The 18363-nt window shown below is 35.6% G+C and overlaps 1 protein-coding gene across 1 annotated transcript; it reads right to left on the bottom strand.

The window, feature by feature from the left end:
- Positions 1 to 2391: 2391 nt before the first annotated feature.
- On the bottom strand, positions 2392 to 5164 carry LOC149211300 (disease resistance RPP13-like protein 4). Its single transcript, XM_089394595.1, has one exon. The coding sequence runs from the start codon at positions 5148 to 5150 to the stop codon at positions 2484 to 2486; it is 2667 nt and encodes an 888-aa protein (XP_089250721.1). The 5' UTR covers positions 5151 to 5164; the 3' UTR covers positions 2392 to 2483.
- Positions 5165 to 18363: the final 13199 nt, after the last annotated feature.

Here is an 18363-nt window from a genome sequence, read left to right as displayed (position 1 = left end):
CGTACGTAAACTACATTTATTAATGTGGTTGTGCTAGTCATATAAGTCTTGCATGTTCATATAAGTCTCATATACTTAATTAAAAAAGAAAAAACTAATTATAAATAGTTGATCATACAATATAATTTTAATATTTTTGTTTTCATGTTTATTGAAGTGTGTTGATTATTGTGGGTTATTATATATATTGTTTCGGTAAAAATAAGTACTTTGTAGGTTATAATTAGCATTTTAATTTTTTTTATAAAGATGTTCCGTGACATTCTTTATGAATATTTTGGATTTATTTAATTGTGTCCCAATAATTCAATGAATTGGTGTTAAAAAGTAACAATTCTATTATGTTTTTTTTGTGTTTTAATTATCAATATAGCCATGTTTATTTTGGAATAGGGCTTTCAAAATTTTAATTTAATTATCAACAATTATTAAGTGGATGGTAGGGAATTAACCTCCATAAATTTTTTTAGAAAAAGCATATAAACAATTCAATGATAGAGATTTATCTCCAAAAAAGTTATGCTCGTTTTACTTTTTTAATTAAATTCCGTAATTAAAAAAATGTTAAGTGAATAAGTACAATATAAAAGGAGTTATGATTTTTATGACATGTGGTATCGATTAGCCATGGTATATTCGCTTATGATATTGTAACAAAGACTAGCCATAGATTAAAAATCTCCATAATAGAATGGGAATAAATCTTCATAATTAAGAATCTTATTTCATAGTTTTTAATTGTATGTATATTTAACTTATATTAATTTTTTTATGTTATTAATACAATTTAAAATAAAGTTATAATTTAGGTAGTTTTTATGATTGTTTATTTTAACAATGAATACTTATTATATAGATGAATGTCCAACATTAACCACTTACTTAATTTATATAACATATAATATTTTTATAAAATATTTTGTGCATATTTAACTCTAGTTTTCCCTTTTTATTTCTTCAATATTTTAAAGGATGTCATAAATAAATCTCTCTATTTACTTTGATCTGAGAAAGAAATACCCACTTGTTTTGCTTTGGAGGCTAATGTATCCATCAATTTAGATTTGAGTTTAATCATATTGAGAAAAACCTTACACGTTGATTAGATTTGAGTTTAATCATATTGAGAAAAACCTTACACATTGATATAATCAATTTAGATTTGAGTTTAATCATATTACACATTGATATAATGTGTCAAGTGAGGGCAATACCAACCATGTTTTCAAGTATAATAACAGTTCTGTGAAATATAAAAACTCGATCCATGTCGAATTGATAATCCATGATTTTACAATATTTTATGCTACATGACTATCTGAATTCATAAAATTTTATGAAGTGGAAAAGAAAAGACTACACCATGTTGAAGGATATTACAATCTTTTTATGCTACATGACCAGCGAAATTCATGAAATTTTATAAAGTGGACAAGAAAAGACTACACCATGTTGATGGAGAGATTGAGGTCATTCAAGATTATCCTGTGCAATTTCGTATAAATTCATTTGTGCGGCATGTAAAAAATTAAGAAAATTGTAGGTCTGATAGACTAATTTGGTCTCAGTAGACGTTAATCATTATCATCATCATTAAAATATAAATGACATTTTAATCATGCCCTTCACTGCTGAAAGTATCTTCCATGGACTCTGTTGAGTTAAAAAACGTATTATGCCTATTTCAAGTACAGAACCTGTAATAATAAAACAAAATCACAGATTTTGAAAGTGGACAAACTGGAATTTCAACAATTAAGGAGATAGAAGCTGTGTCTTCGTAACAACACTAATTGAAAATAGTTACACTGTTGAAATCATAATATGTTTGTAAAAATATAGGAGGGACATTTCGTCTATTCCTCTGCATCCACCTGTAAAAGCCTGCAAATCATGAACAACAAGCAAGGGCTATTATAAATGATCTCCATGATGCTCACAGAATGCTGGATGAACACAAAATATTTACAGAGGCAGGGAGACGGTAAATTCGAATCAAAAATGTATAAAATAAAATTCGTAACATTGTAACACTTCAGATGAGTCATAGAATTTCATCATTACAGCAAATAAATCGATTTCTGGATTTGACAAACAGCTTTTGGATGATAGGGTGTGTGAAACATAAATGCATAATTAGTGTGACACAAGTGATAACAAGGATACAAGCGAGTCCTGCTGACTGGCCAAATATGATCAGTGTGCAACCACATTCAAAAAAATATTACTAACAACAGCCTCTCTCAGACCTTAAAGATCTTGCTGCTCTGCAGTCTCCCTGGTTGAAGTATGAGTTAAAACAAACTTTCCATACCTGAAAACTTCTAAATACAAGTTTGATCATCTAAAATATAAAATTTAAATAGAAGCATGCATGCTGTAATTATAGAATTTATATCTCTCATTTCCTACTTCAAATATACCTGCTTCAATATACTGTGCAACCAGTGTACCACCACTGAAGTGTAGAGTTGTCAATTCCATCAATTGTAGTTGTTGTCAATTCCATCAATTGTAGTTTGATCCTCTCGGGACACTTTGAGCTTAATGTGGCGCTCTTTCAAAGTTCGTCGCCATCCACCTTCCCAAAGGTCTCGGTCGCCTTTACGCCTCAGTATCTCTACTTCTTTGAGACTCTTGAGGCGCTCCAATCCTTGGGCTATATTTCTCAAACTGTGACACCATCTGAGTCGGAAATACTTTAACATTGGCATTGCTGTATCCTGCAACGACGGAAACTTTTCCAAACAGCTAAAACTGTCTACCATGAGCTCTTCCAACTTTGGAAACGCCGTGCATTCTCCAAATTCCTTTGGAAACTCAATACAGGTGTCATTGTCCGACAAGTGTAGCTTTTTCAGATTAGGGATGAAGGCTAGTCTTTTATATTTATAGACACTGTCTGTGGAATCATCTTTTTGTAAATCAAGCTCCGTGAGGCTAGGAAGCTCAAATATCCAACTTGGGATCACACATTTACGTATGCAAACTACTTGAAGGCGATCCATGTCTCCCATGTCACTCGGAATTAGATTGAGGTGACTTGAACCGTTGTTTATCACGGAGAGGCTCTGCATCTTTTTCATTTCCCCAAAAGTTCCCTCCTCTGGTTGAGCAATATTTTCTGAAGGACGACCGATTTCTAATGCAAGGTGTTGCAAATTAATCAATCCTTTGAGATCGCTCAGCTGCAAAGCTTTGGCGTCGTTACGAGCACCAGATAGAGTACCTTTGAGTGTCTGCAGATGGCTCAACTTCGATATTCCCTTAGGCAGCCACTTCAATTTTCCGCAACCCTCCATATTCAGATATAGCATATGCTTGTTCCTACTTATCCCTGAATGCAGATTTTTTAGATCGGAACAATGACTAACATTCAGATACTGAAGGCGCACCAGACCACTCAAGCACTCTGGCATGTCCAAGAGGGCTGTGTTCGACAAATTCAAAAACTTCAGATGTTTTAATTTACCAATGGATTTGGGCAATGTACTGAGGGCAGTGGAGCTTAAATCTAGCACTGTTAGATATGTCAGGTTGTTTAAAAAACTTGGAGAGATTGATCTAAGTGATAAATTTTCAGATAACAATAAAATGCGGAGCCTTGAACACTTGATGGTCTGGTTGATTTCACCTATATTATTTTTAATGAGTGAAATTCTACGCAAACCTATGTCATCTATCGCTGGAAAACTTTCCAGTTGTTCTTGGGGCTTTAACAAACATTTTTGTTTGAGAGACTCGGAAACAGCTAACTCATGTAATAAATCGTGTATTTTGCAACTTGTTATCCTCTCATACCCACCAACTTGTGAAGTTTCAATAAGGCATCGATCAATAAGCTCCTCTATGTACAAATCTCCTGCATGATATGCGTCTTCTGCTGCGGCTTGGAAAGAAACAAGTCCTTGAGCAATCCACATATGAACTAATTTTTCGCATTCTATTTCGATACCTTTTGGAAATACAGAAAAGTAAAGAAAACAAGCTTTCAGACCATCATGCAGCGCCTCGTAGCTTAACCTTAGAGAAGGCATAACCCTGTCGTTCATTGCGCTGAGATCATTTAGACGACCCAGAGCCTGGTTCCAGTCGACCCATTTTACTCTTGACATATATGCGCCTATTGTTTTGATAGCCAAGGGCAATCCACCGCATTTTTCTAAAATAGGATGGCCGTTGATGTTCTTGAGCTCTTCTGGAAGACTCTGCTGATCCGGAAAAGCGTACATGCAGAACAATTTCCAGCTGTTTTCCTCTGATAAATAACTCATCATGTGGATGTCAGCATTTTCAAAACTCTCTGCAACTTTCCTGTGACGGCTTGTGATCACAATTTTATGTTTGCTTTGGACTAGGGCGCCTATAATATCAACTAGACCACCTCCAATATCCCACACGTCATCGAAGACAAACAGACAACGTTTTCCTCTAAAAGGAGCAATGGCCTTCTCTAAATCAAAATTGGAGTACCTAGTCCCTATTTGGTTGAGCACATTCTCAACATCCGATTTCTGAGATACTACCGCCCAAGACCGTTTGTCAAAATGTTGCTCGACACTTTGCTTGTTATAGACAGTTTGGACCAGAAGAGTTTTGCCTTGGCCTCCCATGCCCACAACGGCAATCACCTGGCCGTCTTCCTTCAATATCAAATCAGTAATCTTTTTAATGTCATCTTCCATGCCCACAGGCGGCAACTCTTTCTTAATAAGATGATTATTTGCAATCGATCTTTGTGATTCAACACGGGCATTCAGATCATATGCAAAGACAGCATATTTAACGTACTTGGTACTCACATTTATCTTTATTAATCTCTTATTTAACTTCTTGATCTTGTGGCCCATCCTACGGCGGAATATCGGGTTCCACAAGCTCCGAGCTTCTCGGCATTCCTCCACCACGGCAACAGCGTCGTCCAGAAAATCCTCAAGTTTCTCAAGCCAGCTGGACAATATAGCGGAGCTCCTTTTACCTCCAGCGTCCTTTAACAAGGATTTAATGGACTCAAGCTCGTTACATAGGGAGTCAAAATCCTCTCTGAAACTACGAACTAGCAAAGCCTCTTCTAACAAATATTGAGAGACCATTGAAGTAAATTCTTCTACAAGCTTACCAACAATAACAGTTGCAAGTGTTCCTGCCATGTTTCTTTCCGCAAACTCACTCTCCCTCCTTCCAATCTCTTCTATTTTTTTCAAGCAGGCCTGCGACGTCTTTGGTTTTGAGTGAACTCGTTGGTTGATGTTAAGAGGTAATCCAGGAGGAAGGAATATATTCAGGAGGAGGAAGGAAGGAATATATTCTGATATTTTTGATATCCAATGTGTCCTGAGCTCATTCAGTAAGAAAGAATAATCTTACCTTAGTCGTCAAGTGTAACAGGGTAAGAAAGAATAATCTTACCTTAGTCGTCAAGTGTAACAGGGTGATGTGATTAAGGGATAAGCGATTTCTTTGTGTTAGGTAAATTTGACTTGGGATAGAGTCAAAAGTTGACCAGGTTAAACAGTGATGGTTTTGAGGCACATGATATTGTGCACCCATGGTATTCTACCTATAGTATTATATGTAATAAAACCTATAAAAAGCGAATAAATTTCTTAACACTTTGGGAAAAGAAAAAATTTCATCTTCTTATATCCGATAGGTTGTTTTACACAAAATAAAAAATTTCCCATTTCATATCAGCATAGCATTGTGTGGAGTGTAATTATAATTAATCCAGATTAAAGCATAAAGAAAACAAGTAACTATCTTTGAAAATTCGTAGTTATATCGATTTATGATATGGCGATGGGGATATCTATCCATATCAAAGATTAACTCAATGCAGTTGTCTATAACGCGACTTTTTGAAAGCCTTTCCGGCGGGTTTTTCCGGTCGAAATCCGGCAGGAATTTATTGGAATCGCAAGTTTGATAGCTAGTTTTTGCACAATGAAAGCGTCTCAGGGGTTTTCGAGGGTGCTGAATCCAAATATGCAGTTAAAAAACCATTTTAACTGCAACAAATCAAGATTTAACCTCAATTTCTTCCGCCGGATTCCATCACCGAAATCTCCAAAAAGTCGCATTATAAACAACTCCAATATCAATGAGGACCAGAACGATAAGGGGCCTCTGCGTACGTGATTTTAACCATAGCAAGATTAAGAAAGGAATTAAAATTATTGTTTATCAAAAATAATAAAAAAAAAAAAAAACCTAGAAAAACAGTGTGGGCATATCCCTATGGAAAATGACATTATTTCATAACTTAGCAGTTAAAAAACCGCAAAGCACAATTGGCTTCTCTCTACTTTTTCTTTTGCTCCTCACTTGGAAACTTCTTCCATTTTATCTTTTGCATCGCACTTAGATCTTCACAACTTTGATTCGCTTTAAGAAATAATTACTTTTTTTCGCTTTAAGGGAGGAAAACATTGACTTTTGACCAACTTGAAAAGAGACCAAGAAATAACCACTTCCTTGACTCGGAATGAAGCAATAAATAACTACCTATCTTTTTCTCGAGACAAGGAATCTTCTCTTTAACTAAAGTAAATAATCATTGATTTATCCATCTTTCATTAAAGTAAATAATCATTGATTTATATTCGATATTAAGAATGAGAATTTTAATAGAAACTAGCATAAACTTATTTAAATTTATAATAACATATATTTTATATATGAATGGTAAAATGTATCAAAAGTTTCTGTAAATAATAAAGTGTGGAACATTATGTATAATATAAAAATATAAACCTCAAACGAACAATCCAGATTTATTTCTTTTAAATCAACTTTAATGTTGTACAACAAATTTTAAAAATAATATGCAGTAATTTAAAAACTAAAAAAAACTAATACTATTTACTTATTAAAAAAAAATATCAAACTTAAAATCGTAAAATCAATACTATTGCAATTTAGTAATCAAAAGAAATACCTCATACTAATATTATGTTTGAAATTAATACTAATGTTACTAGTTACTTTCTACTAGTACTATACTTGAAATTAATACTATTACTAGTTACCTTTTACGAGAGGAAAAACGATGACCTTTTATCTTGATTGCATATTCACTTCACATACTTAAATACTGTTTGGACCCACCTCTTTGTCTCCTTTTACAGAGACAGATATATTACTAGTTACCTTCTACTAGAGTAAAAACGATGACCTTTTATCTTGATTGCATATTCACTTCACATACTTAAGTCCTGTTTGGACCTACCTCTTTGTCGGGATCCAATAAATTCCATGCTATCGAGCCATAAATGAACGGCGGGTGTATATGCCCATCGTTAGATTTTGCTAAGGCCGAAATTGAACGGTGGGCATATACACCCGCCGTTCATTTATGACCAGATGGCATTTGTCGTTGTTTCGGCGCCATTTAGCAGAGAGCTGGAGGCATGGAATTCAATTCAAAGTACACGGCTACAACGACCAGTTGATGACAACCTGTGCAATGGAAGAAAGGCACACTGAAATGGAATTCAATTCAAGGTACAGGGCTACAACGACCAGTTTATGACAACCTGTGCAATGGAATAAATGCACACTGAAATGGAATTCAATTCAAGGTACACGGCTACAACGACCAGTTGATGACAACCTGTGCAATGGAATAAATGCACAATGAAATGGAATTCAATTCAAGGTACACGGCTGCAACGACCAGTGCAATGGAATAAATGCACAATGAAATGGAATTCAATTCAAGGTACACGGCTGCAACGACCAGTGCAATGGAATAAATGCACAATGAAATGGTTAAAGCATGGTTAATATATAGATTAAGTTGTTGGCTCATTCACCTCACTCACACTCACACAGTAAGTTAATTAATTTGAAAAATAAAATTATAAATATTAGTATTATTAGCAATTGCACGGAGAGGTGTAAAGGAATTCCGATAGGAGGAACAGGTAAATGTGGAAGGAAATAATTAAGCGAAATATATGAACAATTAAATACAATCAAAATTTGAGTTTCTATAGTAGTAGAAGTTTAAATTTAAGGAAAAAGTTACATTAAACATAAATGTCCTAAAACAATGGTATAGTAATAATAGTATACTCCCGTTTCTTACTTCCTCCACATCCTAAGCTTTACACATTTGGCACACTTATTAGGAGAGTTCATTGGCAATAATGTAATTCAAATTAAACTTGTAAGTGTACACCGTGACTCGGAATGAAGCAAGAAATAACCACTTCCTTGACTCGGAATGAAGCAATAAATAACTACCTATCTTCTTCTCGAGACAAGGAATCTTCTCTTTAACTAAAGTAAATAATCATTGATTTATCCATCTTTAATTAAAGGAAATAATCATTGATTTATATTCGATATTAAGAATAAGAATTTTAATAGAAACTAGCAAAATCACATTTAAACTTATTTAAATTTATAATAACATATATTTTATATAGAAATGGTAAAATGTATCCAAAGTTTCTGTAAATAATAAAGTGCGGAACATTATGTATAATATAAAATATAAAAATACAAACCTCAAACGAACAATCAAGATTTATTTCTTCTAAATCAACTTTAACATTGTACAACACATTTTAAAAATAATAAGTAGGAATTTAAAAAATAAATAAATAATGCCATTTATTTATTAAAAAAATATCAAACTTAAAATCGTAAAATCAATACTATTGCAATTTACTAATCAAAAGAAATACCTCATACTAATATTATGTTTGAAATTAATACTATTACTAGTTACTTTCTACTAGTACTATGCTTGAAATTAATTAGGCTGATAGGCCTTCCTATGCATCAACAATGGTAACACTTTTACCCTACTCTGTTGATTCAGGTGAGACACTTTCAACCATTATTTGAACTCACTGCTTTTTCCAAATATCTGTTGAATCACTCACTCCTTTTTCCCATTCTTTTATGTCTTGAAGATATTTTTACTGCTTTTTTGTTGGGAATTTTTTGATAAATTCCAAAACAAATAACCTGAACAGAGAACAATGCTCTGTCTGTTTTTCTCCACAGGATCTTTAACACGGGGAAGCTACAATTGTTTTCTGAGAAGACAGATATTTTCTCACACATAAAAACACTTTGTATTCATTAACAAACTTGTTGTTACAAACTTCATCCTCTTAACAGAGGGATTCACCAAAAACTTCAAAAGAAATTACTCTGTCTCCTTTTGAAAAGATTTACACTGCTGTGTGTAAATTTTCATTTACATTTACTGCTATAAATAAGAAAAAAAATTCTTACATAATTCTTACATATCCATTCTTCACATTCACATTACATTTCAAAAAAAAACTTATGCACTGCTGCATATATTTCCCTCATGCTTCGTTTACTGTGCATTTCCCTTTTTATCAAAGTTACATTCGCCCTCTGCTCTGTTTTTGCTTCGCACTACTGTGGGCTCCTTCCCCTCACGCTTCGTTTACTTTGCATTTCCCTTTTTATCGAAGTTACATTCCCCCTCTGCTCTGTTTTTGCTTCGCACTGCTGTGCGTTCCTTCCCTTGCATTACAATGCATATCCAAAATAAAACATACGCACTGTTGTGCTATGTTTTCAATATATGGTCAACCCCAAAATAAAAAAAATATAACATAAGGTTTTTACCTGTGCCGTAAAACAAAGGACTTACTCCCGTAAATTTAAAAATAATAAAATTAAAGACTTATACCTAAAATCTACGACCAGTACATACATATTAATCCATTAATTGTTTTACTGGCAGTAAAAAAAAATTGCTTCACGTCAACTCCATGTGCAGTAAATGGCGGTCAAACCAAATTTCACGCAATGTTCACGTGCACGCCTGAATGCAACTTTAGCTTAATCGAACGGTGGACAACCTTGAATCCAATCGGATGGTTGCAATCAATATCGGGCGGAGCTTTTCTATCGAACTTTATGTCCCGATGAAAAGTGGTTTTTGGAAAAGTACAGTGGACACGCGTCAAAAAATGATTGCATCGGGGGCGTTTGAGAGAATACCACTTCCTCAGCAAAAGTGGTCCGATGGAAGACTGGTGGTTTTGCTTAATTAAATGCGATGCACGGCAAGTTCAAATTATATTTTCAACACTCCCCTTTAATTTCAACTGCTGGGCATTCAGTCATACCCAGACATTTCCTCAAAAACTCAAAACTTTTCTGGTCCAATGGCTTGGTCAGAATATCAGCGACCTGCTCCTGAGTTCTGCAATATTGTAAAACAATTTCTCCATTGGATGTAGTGAAACCTTGTGTCAATGTGTTTCGTTCTCCTATGAAACACAAAATTCTTGGATAATGCAATAGCTGAGCTATTGTCACAAAAAATCACCGTTCCCTTTGCCTGCTCTTAGCCTAAGCTCCTTAACATTTTTCTCATCCAAACTACTTGACATGTTGCTGCTGTAGCTGCCACATATTCAGCCTCTGCTGTAGACAACGCTACAATAGGCTGTTTCTCAGAAGCCCATGAAATAGCTCCTGAACCCATATGAAAAACATAACCGGATGTGCTTTTCCGATCATCTACACTTCCAGCCCAATCACTATCAGTGTATCCAATTAAATCTGAACATTTTGAGACAGTGTATAAAATGCCAAACCTTTTAGTACCTTTAACATACCTCAGAATTATTTTTGCTGCCTGCCAATGTGCTTCTCTTGGCCTCTCCATGAATCTGGAAATTAAACTAATAGCAAACATTATATCCAATCTAGTTGCAGTCAAATACATTAGGCTGCCAACTATGCTCTTATACAAGCTAGAATCAAAATCCTTGTTGCTGTCCTCTTTGCTGAGTTTTAATCCCATCACTGTGGGAGTGATTGCTGCTTTGCTCTCTTGCATGTTAAATCTTTCCAATACTTCATTAACATATCTTGCTTGTGAGATAAAAATCCCATTTTCATTTTGATCTACTTCTATTCCTAAGAAGTATCTCAGCAAACCCATGTCAGTCATCTCAAATTCCTCTTTCATGACTGCTTTGAAATTATCAATAAGATAATCATCATTACCTATGAAAATAACATCATCAACATATAACACAACAATTAGAATTTTACCATATTTTTCTTTGATGTAGAGGGTGGGTTCTCCCTCACATTTTTTAAATCCATTTTCTTGTAGATAGGAATCTATCCTGCTATACCATGCTCTTGGCGCTTGCTTCAGCCCATAAAGAGCTTTCTTCAATCTGCACACTTTGTGCTCTTGGCCTTTATTTTCATAGCCTAGAGGTTGTTCTATGTAAACCTCTTCCATTAACACTCCATTTAGGAATGCTGACTTCACGTCCATTTGGTAAACTTTCCACTTATTTTGTGCTACTATGGATAGCACTGCTCACATGGTTTTCATTCTAGCAACCGGTGCGAAAGTTTCCTCATAGTCTCTCACATACTGCTGCTTGTATCCTTTGACAACCAGCCTTGCCTTGTGTCTTTCTATTTTGCTTTCAGCATTACTCTTGGTCTTGTACACCCATTTAACTCCAATGACTTCTTTTCCTTCTGGTAGTTCAACCAAATCCCATGTCTTGTTTCTTTCTATGGCATTGATCTCTTCATCCATAGCTTCTATCCATTTTTTATCCTTAATTGCATCTTCAAAATGAATAGGGTCTTCAACATGACAATATAAAGCAAACAAAGAATTCATACCTTCATTTGCTACCTCTTGCTCATAAATGTCACTTAAATTTCTGAACTTCTTACCTCTTTCATTTGGTGTGCAAGTGCTTGAAGAAGCACTTGAATTTCCTCCTTGTGGTGTGCTTGGAGAAGCACTTTCATTTCTCCTCAAGGGTGTCTCTTGCTGTCCTTGTGTTGGCACTGTTGTTTGGGGATGTATTTCAGCCATCTCTTCATCATCTTCATCATGAGACAACAATTTTTAACATTCACTGTTTTCTCTATGCTTCCATCCCAAGCTTCCTCCTCAATGAACTGAACATCTCTGCTCACAAAAAACTTCTTGGTAGATGGGATATACAACCTGTAAGCTTTGGATTCCTCACTGTATCCAATGAAAACACATTTCTCCCCTTTGCTGTCTAACTTCCTCCTTAGTTGATCTGGAATGTGTGCATAAGCCACACATCCAAAAACTTTCATGTGGGTGACTCCTTGCTTTCTCCCACTCCATGCTTCTTCCGGCACTCTGTTCATGACTGCTTTTGTAGGGCATCTATTCAAAATATATGCTGCACAGTTTACAGCTTCAGCCCAATAATCATTTGGCAAATGCTTTGCCTTTAGCATGCTCCTCGCCATATCCATGATGGTCCTATTCTTTCTTTCAGCAACTCCATTTTGCTGTGGGGTGTACCTAGTTGTAAATTGCTTATGAATTCTTTTCTCTACAAAACCTAGGAATTCCTTGGAGATATACTCACCTCCTCTATCAATTCTCAGAACTTTGATATGCAGCCCACTTTGGTTTTCTACAAGTGCTTTGAAATTTCAAAAATTTTCAAACACTTCACTTTTGTTCTTCATGAAATAAACCCAAGTTTTTCTAGTAAAAACATCAATGAATGTTAGAAAATATTGGTTTCCTGCTAATTATGGAGTTTGCATTGGTCCACATACATCTGAGTGGACAATTTCTAAGGATGCTTTTGCCCTTATGCTTTTCCCTGATGGAAAACTTTCTCTGTGTTGTTTCCCCAAGATACAACCTTCACAAAGGCTGTCCGGTTTCTCTATCAATGGTAATCCTCTTACCATTCCTTTTCTACTCAACAAATTAAGACCTCCAAAGTTGAGATGTCCAAATCTCAAGTGCCACAACCAATTTTCATCCTTTGGTATACTTTGGAAAGCCTCTTGGGTAACTGCTGCAATTACTTCTTTATTTTTAAAATCTGCCTTTATTATGAGAGGGAACATCCTGTTCCTTGTCATCTTCACTTCAGCAATACATTGTTTGCTGGGTGCTCTATCCATGGTGGTGCATACATCATTCACAAAGAAAACATTGTACCCCTTTTGAACAAGCTGCCCAATGCTTAAGAGGTTACATTTCATTCCAGGAACATAATAGACATCTGCTATGGTTTTCTTTTCACCTTTCTTTGTAAATATTTTAACTTCTCCTTTTCCCATAACAGAAATTTTACTATCAGTCCCAAGTGTGACTTGTGATTTCACATTTTGATCTAAAGCAGAAACAAGGCTATGTTTCATGTCATATGGTTGTTGCAACCGGAGTCTAGAAACCATATATCATCACTGTTTGTTTCAGCCATGTTACAAGCTAAAAGCACTTTATCTTGGCTGATATTTTCTCTAGTAATATTTGCACTAGATCTATTACTCATATCATGCTGCTTCTTGCTACATTCATTGGCATAATGCCCATAGTTTTTACAATAATAACATTGGACATTGGATTTTTCATACCTTTGTCCTTGAGCATGATGCTGTCCACTTTGTTGACTGCTGCCTTGGCCTTGGTTCTGATTTGGATTGTTGCCCCTTCCTTGAGCATTTGCTGGACTATTTCTTCCACCTCTGTTTTGGCTTCTGCCTCTTCCTCTCTTGTTTCCTTTGCCTTGACCTCTTCCTCTTCCAAAAGACATCTGGGTCTTGAAGGCTTGTTCTAGAGATGAGTTTTCATTTCTACTCAACCTCTGCTCATGTGTTATCAGTGATGCATGAAGTTCATGAACTGAAAAGTTTGAGAGATCCTTTGTCTCTTCTATGGTGGTGACAATCACATCAAACTTTAAGGGTAGGATCCTCAACAGTTTCTCCACAATCCTCCTTTCTTCAAGAATTTCTCCATGAGTCCTTATCTGTGCGACTAGGCCAATCACATGTGTGAAGAATGAGTCAATATTGTCTGACTCCTTCATGTAAAGATTTTCAAAATCTCTCCTCAGCAACTGTAGTTTTGCTGTCTTCACTTTCTCCATGCCTTGATAGGCTGTCTTGAGAGTTTTCCATGCTTCTTTGGATGTCTTGGCTGCTGCTATCCTTGGAAACACACTCTCATGCACTGCTTGATATAAAAATACGAGAGCTTTGGAATCCTTCTTCCTATTGCTCTTCAATAGATCTTTCTCTGCCTGAGTTAATCTGTTAAACTCATTTTCATCTGCTGGTTCTTCAAACCCATATTCAACAAGTTCCCATAAATCTTGTGAGGCAAATAGGGCTCTCATGGTTATTGCCCAATAGTCATAGTTTTTCCCATTAAACTGTGGGAGCTGAGTATTAAACATACCCATGCTGTGCTAGCCATTCTAGCTCTCTAAACTATGATTCAATTACTTGACTGTGTTTTTTTTAAAAATAACTCATTGTTTCTTCAACAACAACACAAAAAAACTTTGAGAAATACCTGGATCCTTTTGCCTGAGACTTCACTCTGCTGGAGAATCTGCTGCAACAATAAATCCTTCCTTCATCTTCTTTGACACCTTCAAAGAGCCTTGACAAGCTCTGATACCACTGTTGGGAATTTTCTGATAAATTCGAAAACAAATAACCTGAACAGAGAACAATGCTCTGTTTTTCTCCACAGGATCTTTAACACAGGGAAGCTACAATTGTTTTCTGAGAAGACAGATATTTTCTCACACATAAAAACACTTTGTATTCATTAACAAACTGGCTGTTACAAACTTCATCCTTTTAACAGAGGGATTCACCAAGAACTTCAAAAGAAATTACTCTGTCTCCTTTTGAAAAGATTTACACTGCTGTGTGTAAATTTTCATTTACATTTACTGTTGTAAATAAGAAAAAAAATTCTTACATATCCATTCTTCACATTCACATTACATTTCAAAAAAAAACTTATGCGCTGCTGCATATATTTCCCTCACGTTTCATTTACTTTGCATTTCCCTTTTTATCAAAGTTACATTCGCCCTCTGCTCTATTTTTGCTTCGCACTGCTGTGCGTTCCTTCCCTTGCATTACAATGCATATCCAAAAAAAACATACGCACTGCTGTGCTATGTTTTCAATACATGGTCAACCCCAAAATAAAAAAAAATATAACATAAGGTTTTTACTTGTGCCGTAAAACAAAGGACTTACTCCCGTAAATTTAAAAATAATAAAATTAAAGACTTATACCTAAAATCTACGACCACAGTACATACATATTAATCCATTAATTGTTTTACTAGCAGTCAAAAAAAATTGCTTCACGTCAACTCCATGTGCAGTAAATGGCGGTCAAACCAAATTTCACGCAATGTTCATGTGCAGGCCTGAATGCAACTTTAGCTTAATCAAACGGTGGACAATGTTGAATTCAATCGAACGGTTGCAATCAATATCGGGCGGAGCTTTTCTACCGAACTTTACGTCCTGATGAAAAGTGGTTTTTGGAAAAGTACAGTGGACACGCGTCAAAAAATGATTGCATCGGGGGTGTTTGGGAGAATACCACTTCCTCGGCAAAAGCGGTCCGATGGAAGATTGGTGGTTTTGCTGAATTAAATGCGCTACACAGCAAGTTGAAATTATATTTTCAACATTTTTCCCATTCTTTTATCTCACTCTTGAAGATATTTTTACTGCTTTTTCCCTGCCAGTTGTTGTTGCTGTTCTTCTTCCCTTGCTTTTGGCAAGCACTGTTCTTTTTCTATCGCTTTTCACAAGCACTGATTAGTATTAAGCATCTCCTAGCGAGGAAATCATGTATGGTTGATATACAAATGTTCAGCATGCAATATAATCAACAGGACAGAGTTGGACAGCCAGCCCTGGTGACCGCCTTTGCTGTCTCGAGGATCCGAGGTGAACAGCCACTCACTTTCTACAGCAGCCGGTTAACAGTCATGTCGACTGGCAATTGCCAGTGCTTGTACTTTTATTAAGGATCGTAGGTTGGACCCTCACACATTTGTCGCATCATTTGTTTTCACTTGTCAACCGACCTGTCGGGTCTGCCACCCACACCCATTTAAGAACCTCAATAACCACTCACTGTTTGAATGGCAGAAGGTGGTTTCGTGGCACTGAGGTGTATAAGCTAATTGCGAAGCAGGCCAGTATTTTTTTTTTACCCCTGAGCTTTTTGACTGGTCCGGTTTGCATGCGGGAACGGCCTAGATTTTGAGTCCACTAGCTGGCAACCTTGTTTGTACCCGACCTACAATTTTGGAGGAATTTGTCGTCTTTCCGCAAGGCTGAAGCGCCAGAGGATTGTCCATTTTGAAGTTTAAAGAGAACCGCAGGGATTCAGCTTTTTTTCGGAGAATCTCAGCACAAATTTCTTAATTGATTGCAAATTTGCAGAAAGGTTTTTGTTATATTCTAGTATATTCGATCTCTCTAAGTATATACTCTCGGCTTGCGCAATTCTGGAATGCAAGGGAAGACAAAGAAACAAAGAAAAGCAAAACAGAGCGATTGTAAGAGCTTTCTGCTTCCTTTCTGTCGAAATTCAGTTTCCTTGAGCTTTCCCATGCATTATTTTGATGACACCGTAGTTTTTTCTTTTAGAATTCTGATGTATATCCTGAAAGTTACACTGATATCCTATTTAGAAATTTAAGCTTTATAGCAATCTCTCTGTTTCTTTATGTTTCTTTGTGTATGTTAGTAATTTAAGCTTGATAACACTTATTGATTTCTTTCCTGATTCTTTTCCAGATAGAAATTTAAGCTTTAAAGCTTTATAAATTTCTTCTCTGTTTCTAGTGTCTGCTAAAAATTTAAGCTTTACAGCTTTATATAATGCTTCTCTGTTTCTTGCGTCTGTTAAAGTTTAAGCTTTAAAGCTTTATCGATTGCTACTCTGTTTCTTGTGTCCGTGGTGTACGGAAGTTGACTGGGATGAATTTCGCAAATTTTACCAGTACATTTGTTATTTGAACAGGTTTATATGGTGCTCCATTTTGATTTGTGATCGTTTTTAGTTCACGTGTGCTGCCTCTTTATTTCGGAAGAATCTGTGTGTTTTGTTAGTTTTTGCGATTGGATATCAAGAATTTTCTTTCAGTCCTCAACTTTCTCCCATTTTTGTGGGGAAAAATAAAACTCTGAAGGTTGCAGTTAGTAGAATTTTAAGTATTCAGGTGTCCAAGGACAGTTCGATGGTTAGACAGCTGTATTTTTAAGGGCCGTCCAATTTGATCCTTTATCCTAATATTTAAGGAGCACAACCTTTTAGTATTAATGTCGGTGATGGACTATTCCATATATGTAAAATGTTCATGTTTAAATAAATAGTGTAGACTGTGATTTGTGGTCTGGTTATGCAAGGTCTAACCAATATATTAATGAATCAACGTCTGCATGCACATATTCAACAGGCTCTCGAGTAATGTAAAGCCTATTTCCTTCGAAGAACAGTGAGACACTGTGATCAATATTTTCATAATTTAGGTTTGAAGCTCGTTTGGTTGGACTTTTATTGGTTAACAAGTAACTGTGAGCACTTCCAATCAAACAGGCATTATCTTTGTGACTTTAGAAGGAACTGCAGATTCCATTAATACCTGCAGAAATTTTGAACTCGATCCAGGCATTTTCGTTCCTTTCCATGGATAAGCAAATGCAACTTTTCCTCATGAATAATATGCTATCCATTAATTTGTTCATAGCTTATCTTTCATTGTTTGAAATATTTGCCATGAATGACCAAAATGTAGAAGAGTTGTGTCCCATACAAAATAATACTCTGTAATTTGATTTTGTATATGAAATTCACTGCAAGAGGAAATTTATGGAAATTTAAAAACAGCATTCTGATTATTTTATCAAACCACAAAGAGCGTTTAGAAAGGTAATTGCACAATGATCCAGTCCAAAAAATTCAACAATTCCAATTTAATAATCCTATTAGCCTCTCTTTGTACCTTTTGGGACAATTGCTAATACTATTACTAGTTACCTTTTACTAGCGGAAAAATGATGACCTTTATCTTGATTGCATATTCACTTCACATACTTAAGTACTGTTTGGACCCACTTCTTTGTCTTCTTTTACAGAGACAGATATAGATATTCATTTTCGTTGGAAAACATGCAGCAGGAAGCCTATGTCCTGTGTTATGTCTAACATCTATCATTGTCTCGGCACCATCTAGCAGAGAGCTCGAGGCATGGAATTCAATTCAAGGTACACAGCTACAACGACCAGTTGATGACAACCTGTGCAATGGAATAAATGCACAATGAAATGGTTAATGCATTGTAATTACACAAAAAAATATTTATCATATATAGATTAAGTTGTTGGCTCATTCACCCCACACTCACGGCAAGTCAATTAATTTGAAAAATAAAATTATAAATATTAGTATTACTAGCAATTGCATCAAGAGGTGTAAAGGAATGCCGATAGGAGGAGCAGGTAAATGTGGAAGGAAATAATCAAGCGAAATATATGAACAATTA

This window comes from Pinus tabuliformis, chromosome 1_2, assembly GCF_031772625.1.
Source record: "Pinus tabuliformis cultivar Carrire ecotype Pingquan chromosome 1_2, CPIR1, whole genome shotgun sequence".
Taxonomy (NCBI): domain Eukaryota; kingdom Viridiplantae; phylum Streptophyta; class Pinopsida; order Pinales; family Pinaceae; genus Pinus; species Pinus tabuliformis.
Note: the sequence above shows the minus strand (reverse complement) of the source record. Positions and strands in the feature narration are given on the sequence as shown.

Bases quoted from the DNA above. Each gene is read 5' to 3' on its own strand.
- LOC149211300 (XM_089394595.1), bottom strand. From the start codon at position 5,150: ATGGCAGGAACACTTGCAACTGTTATTGTTGGTAAGCTTGTAGAAGAA.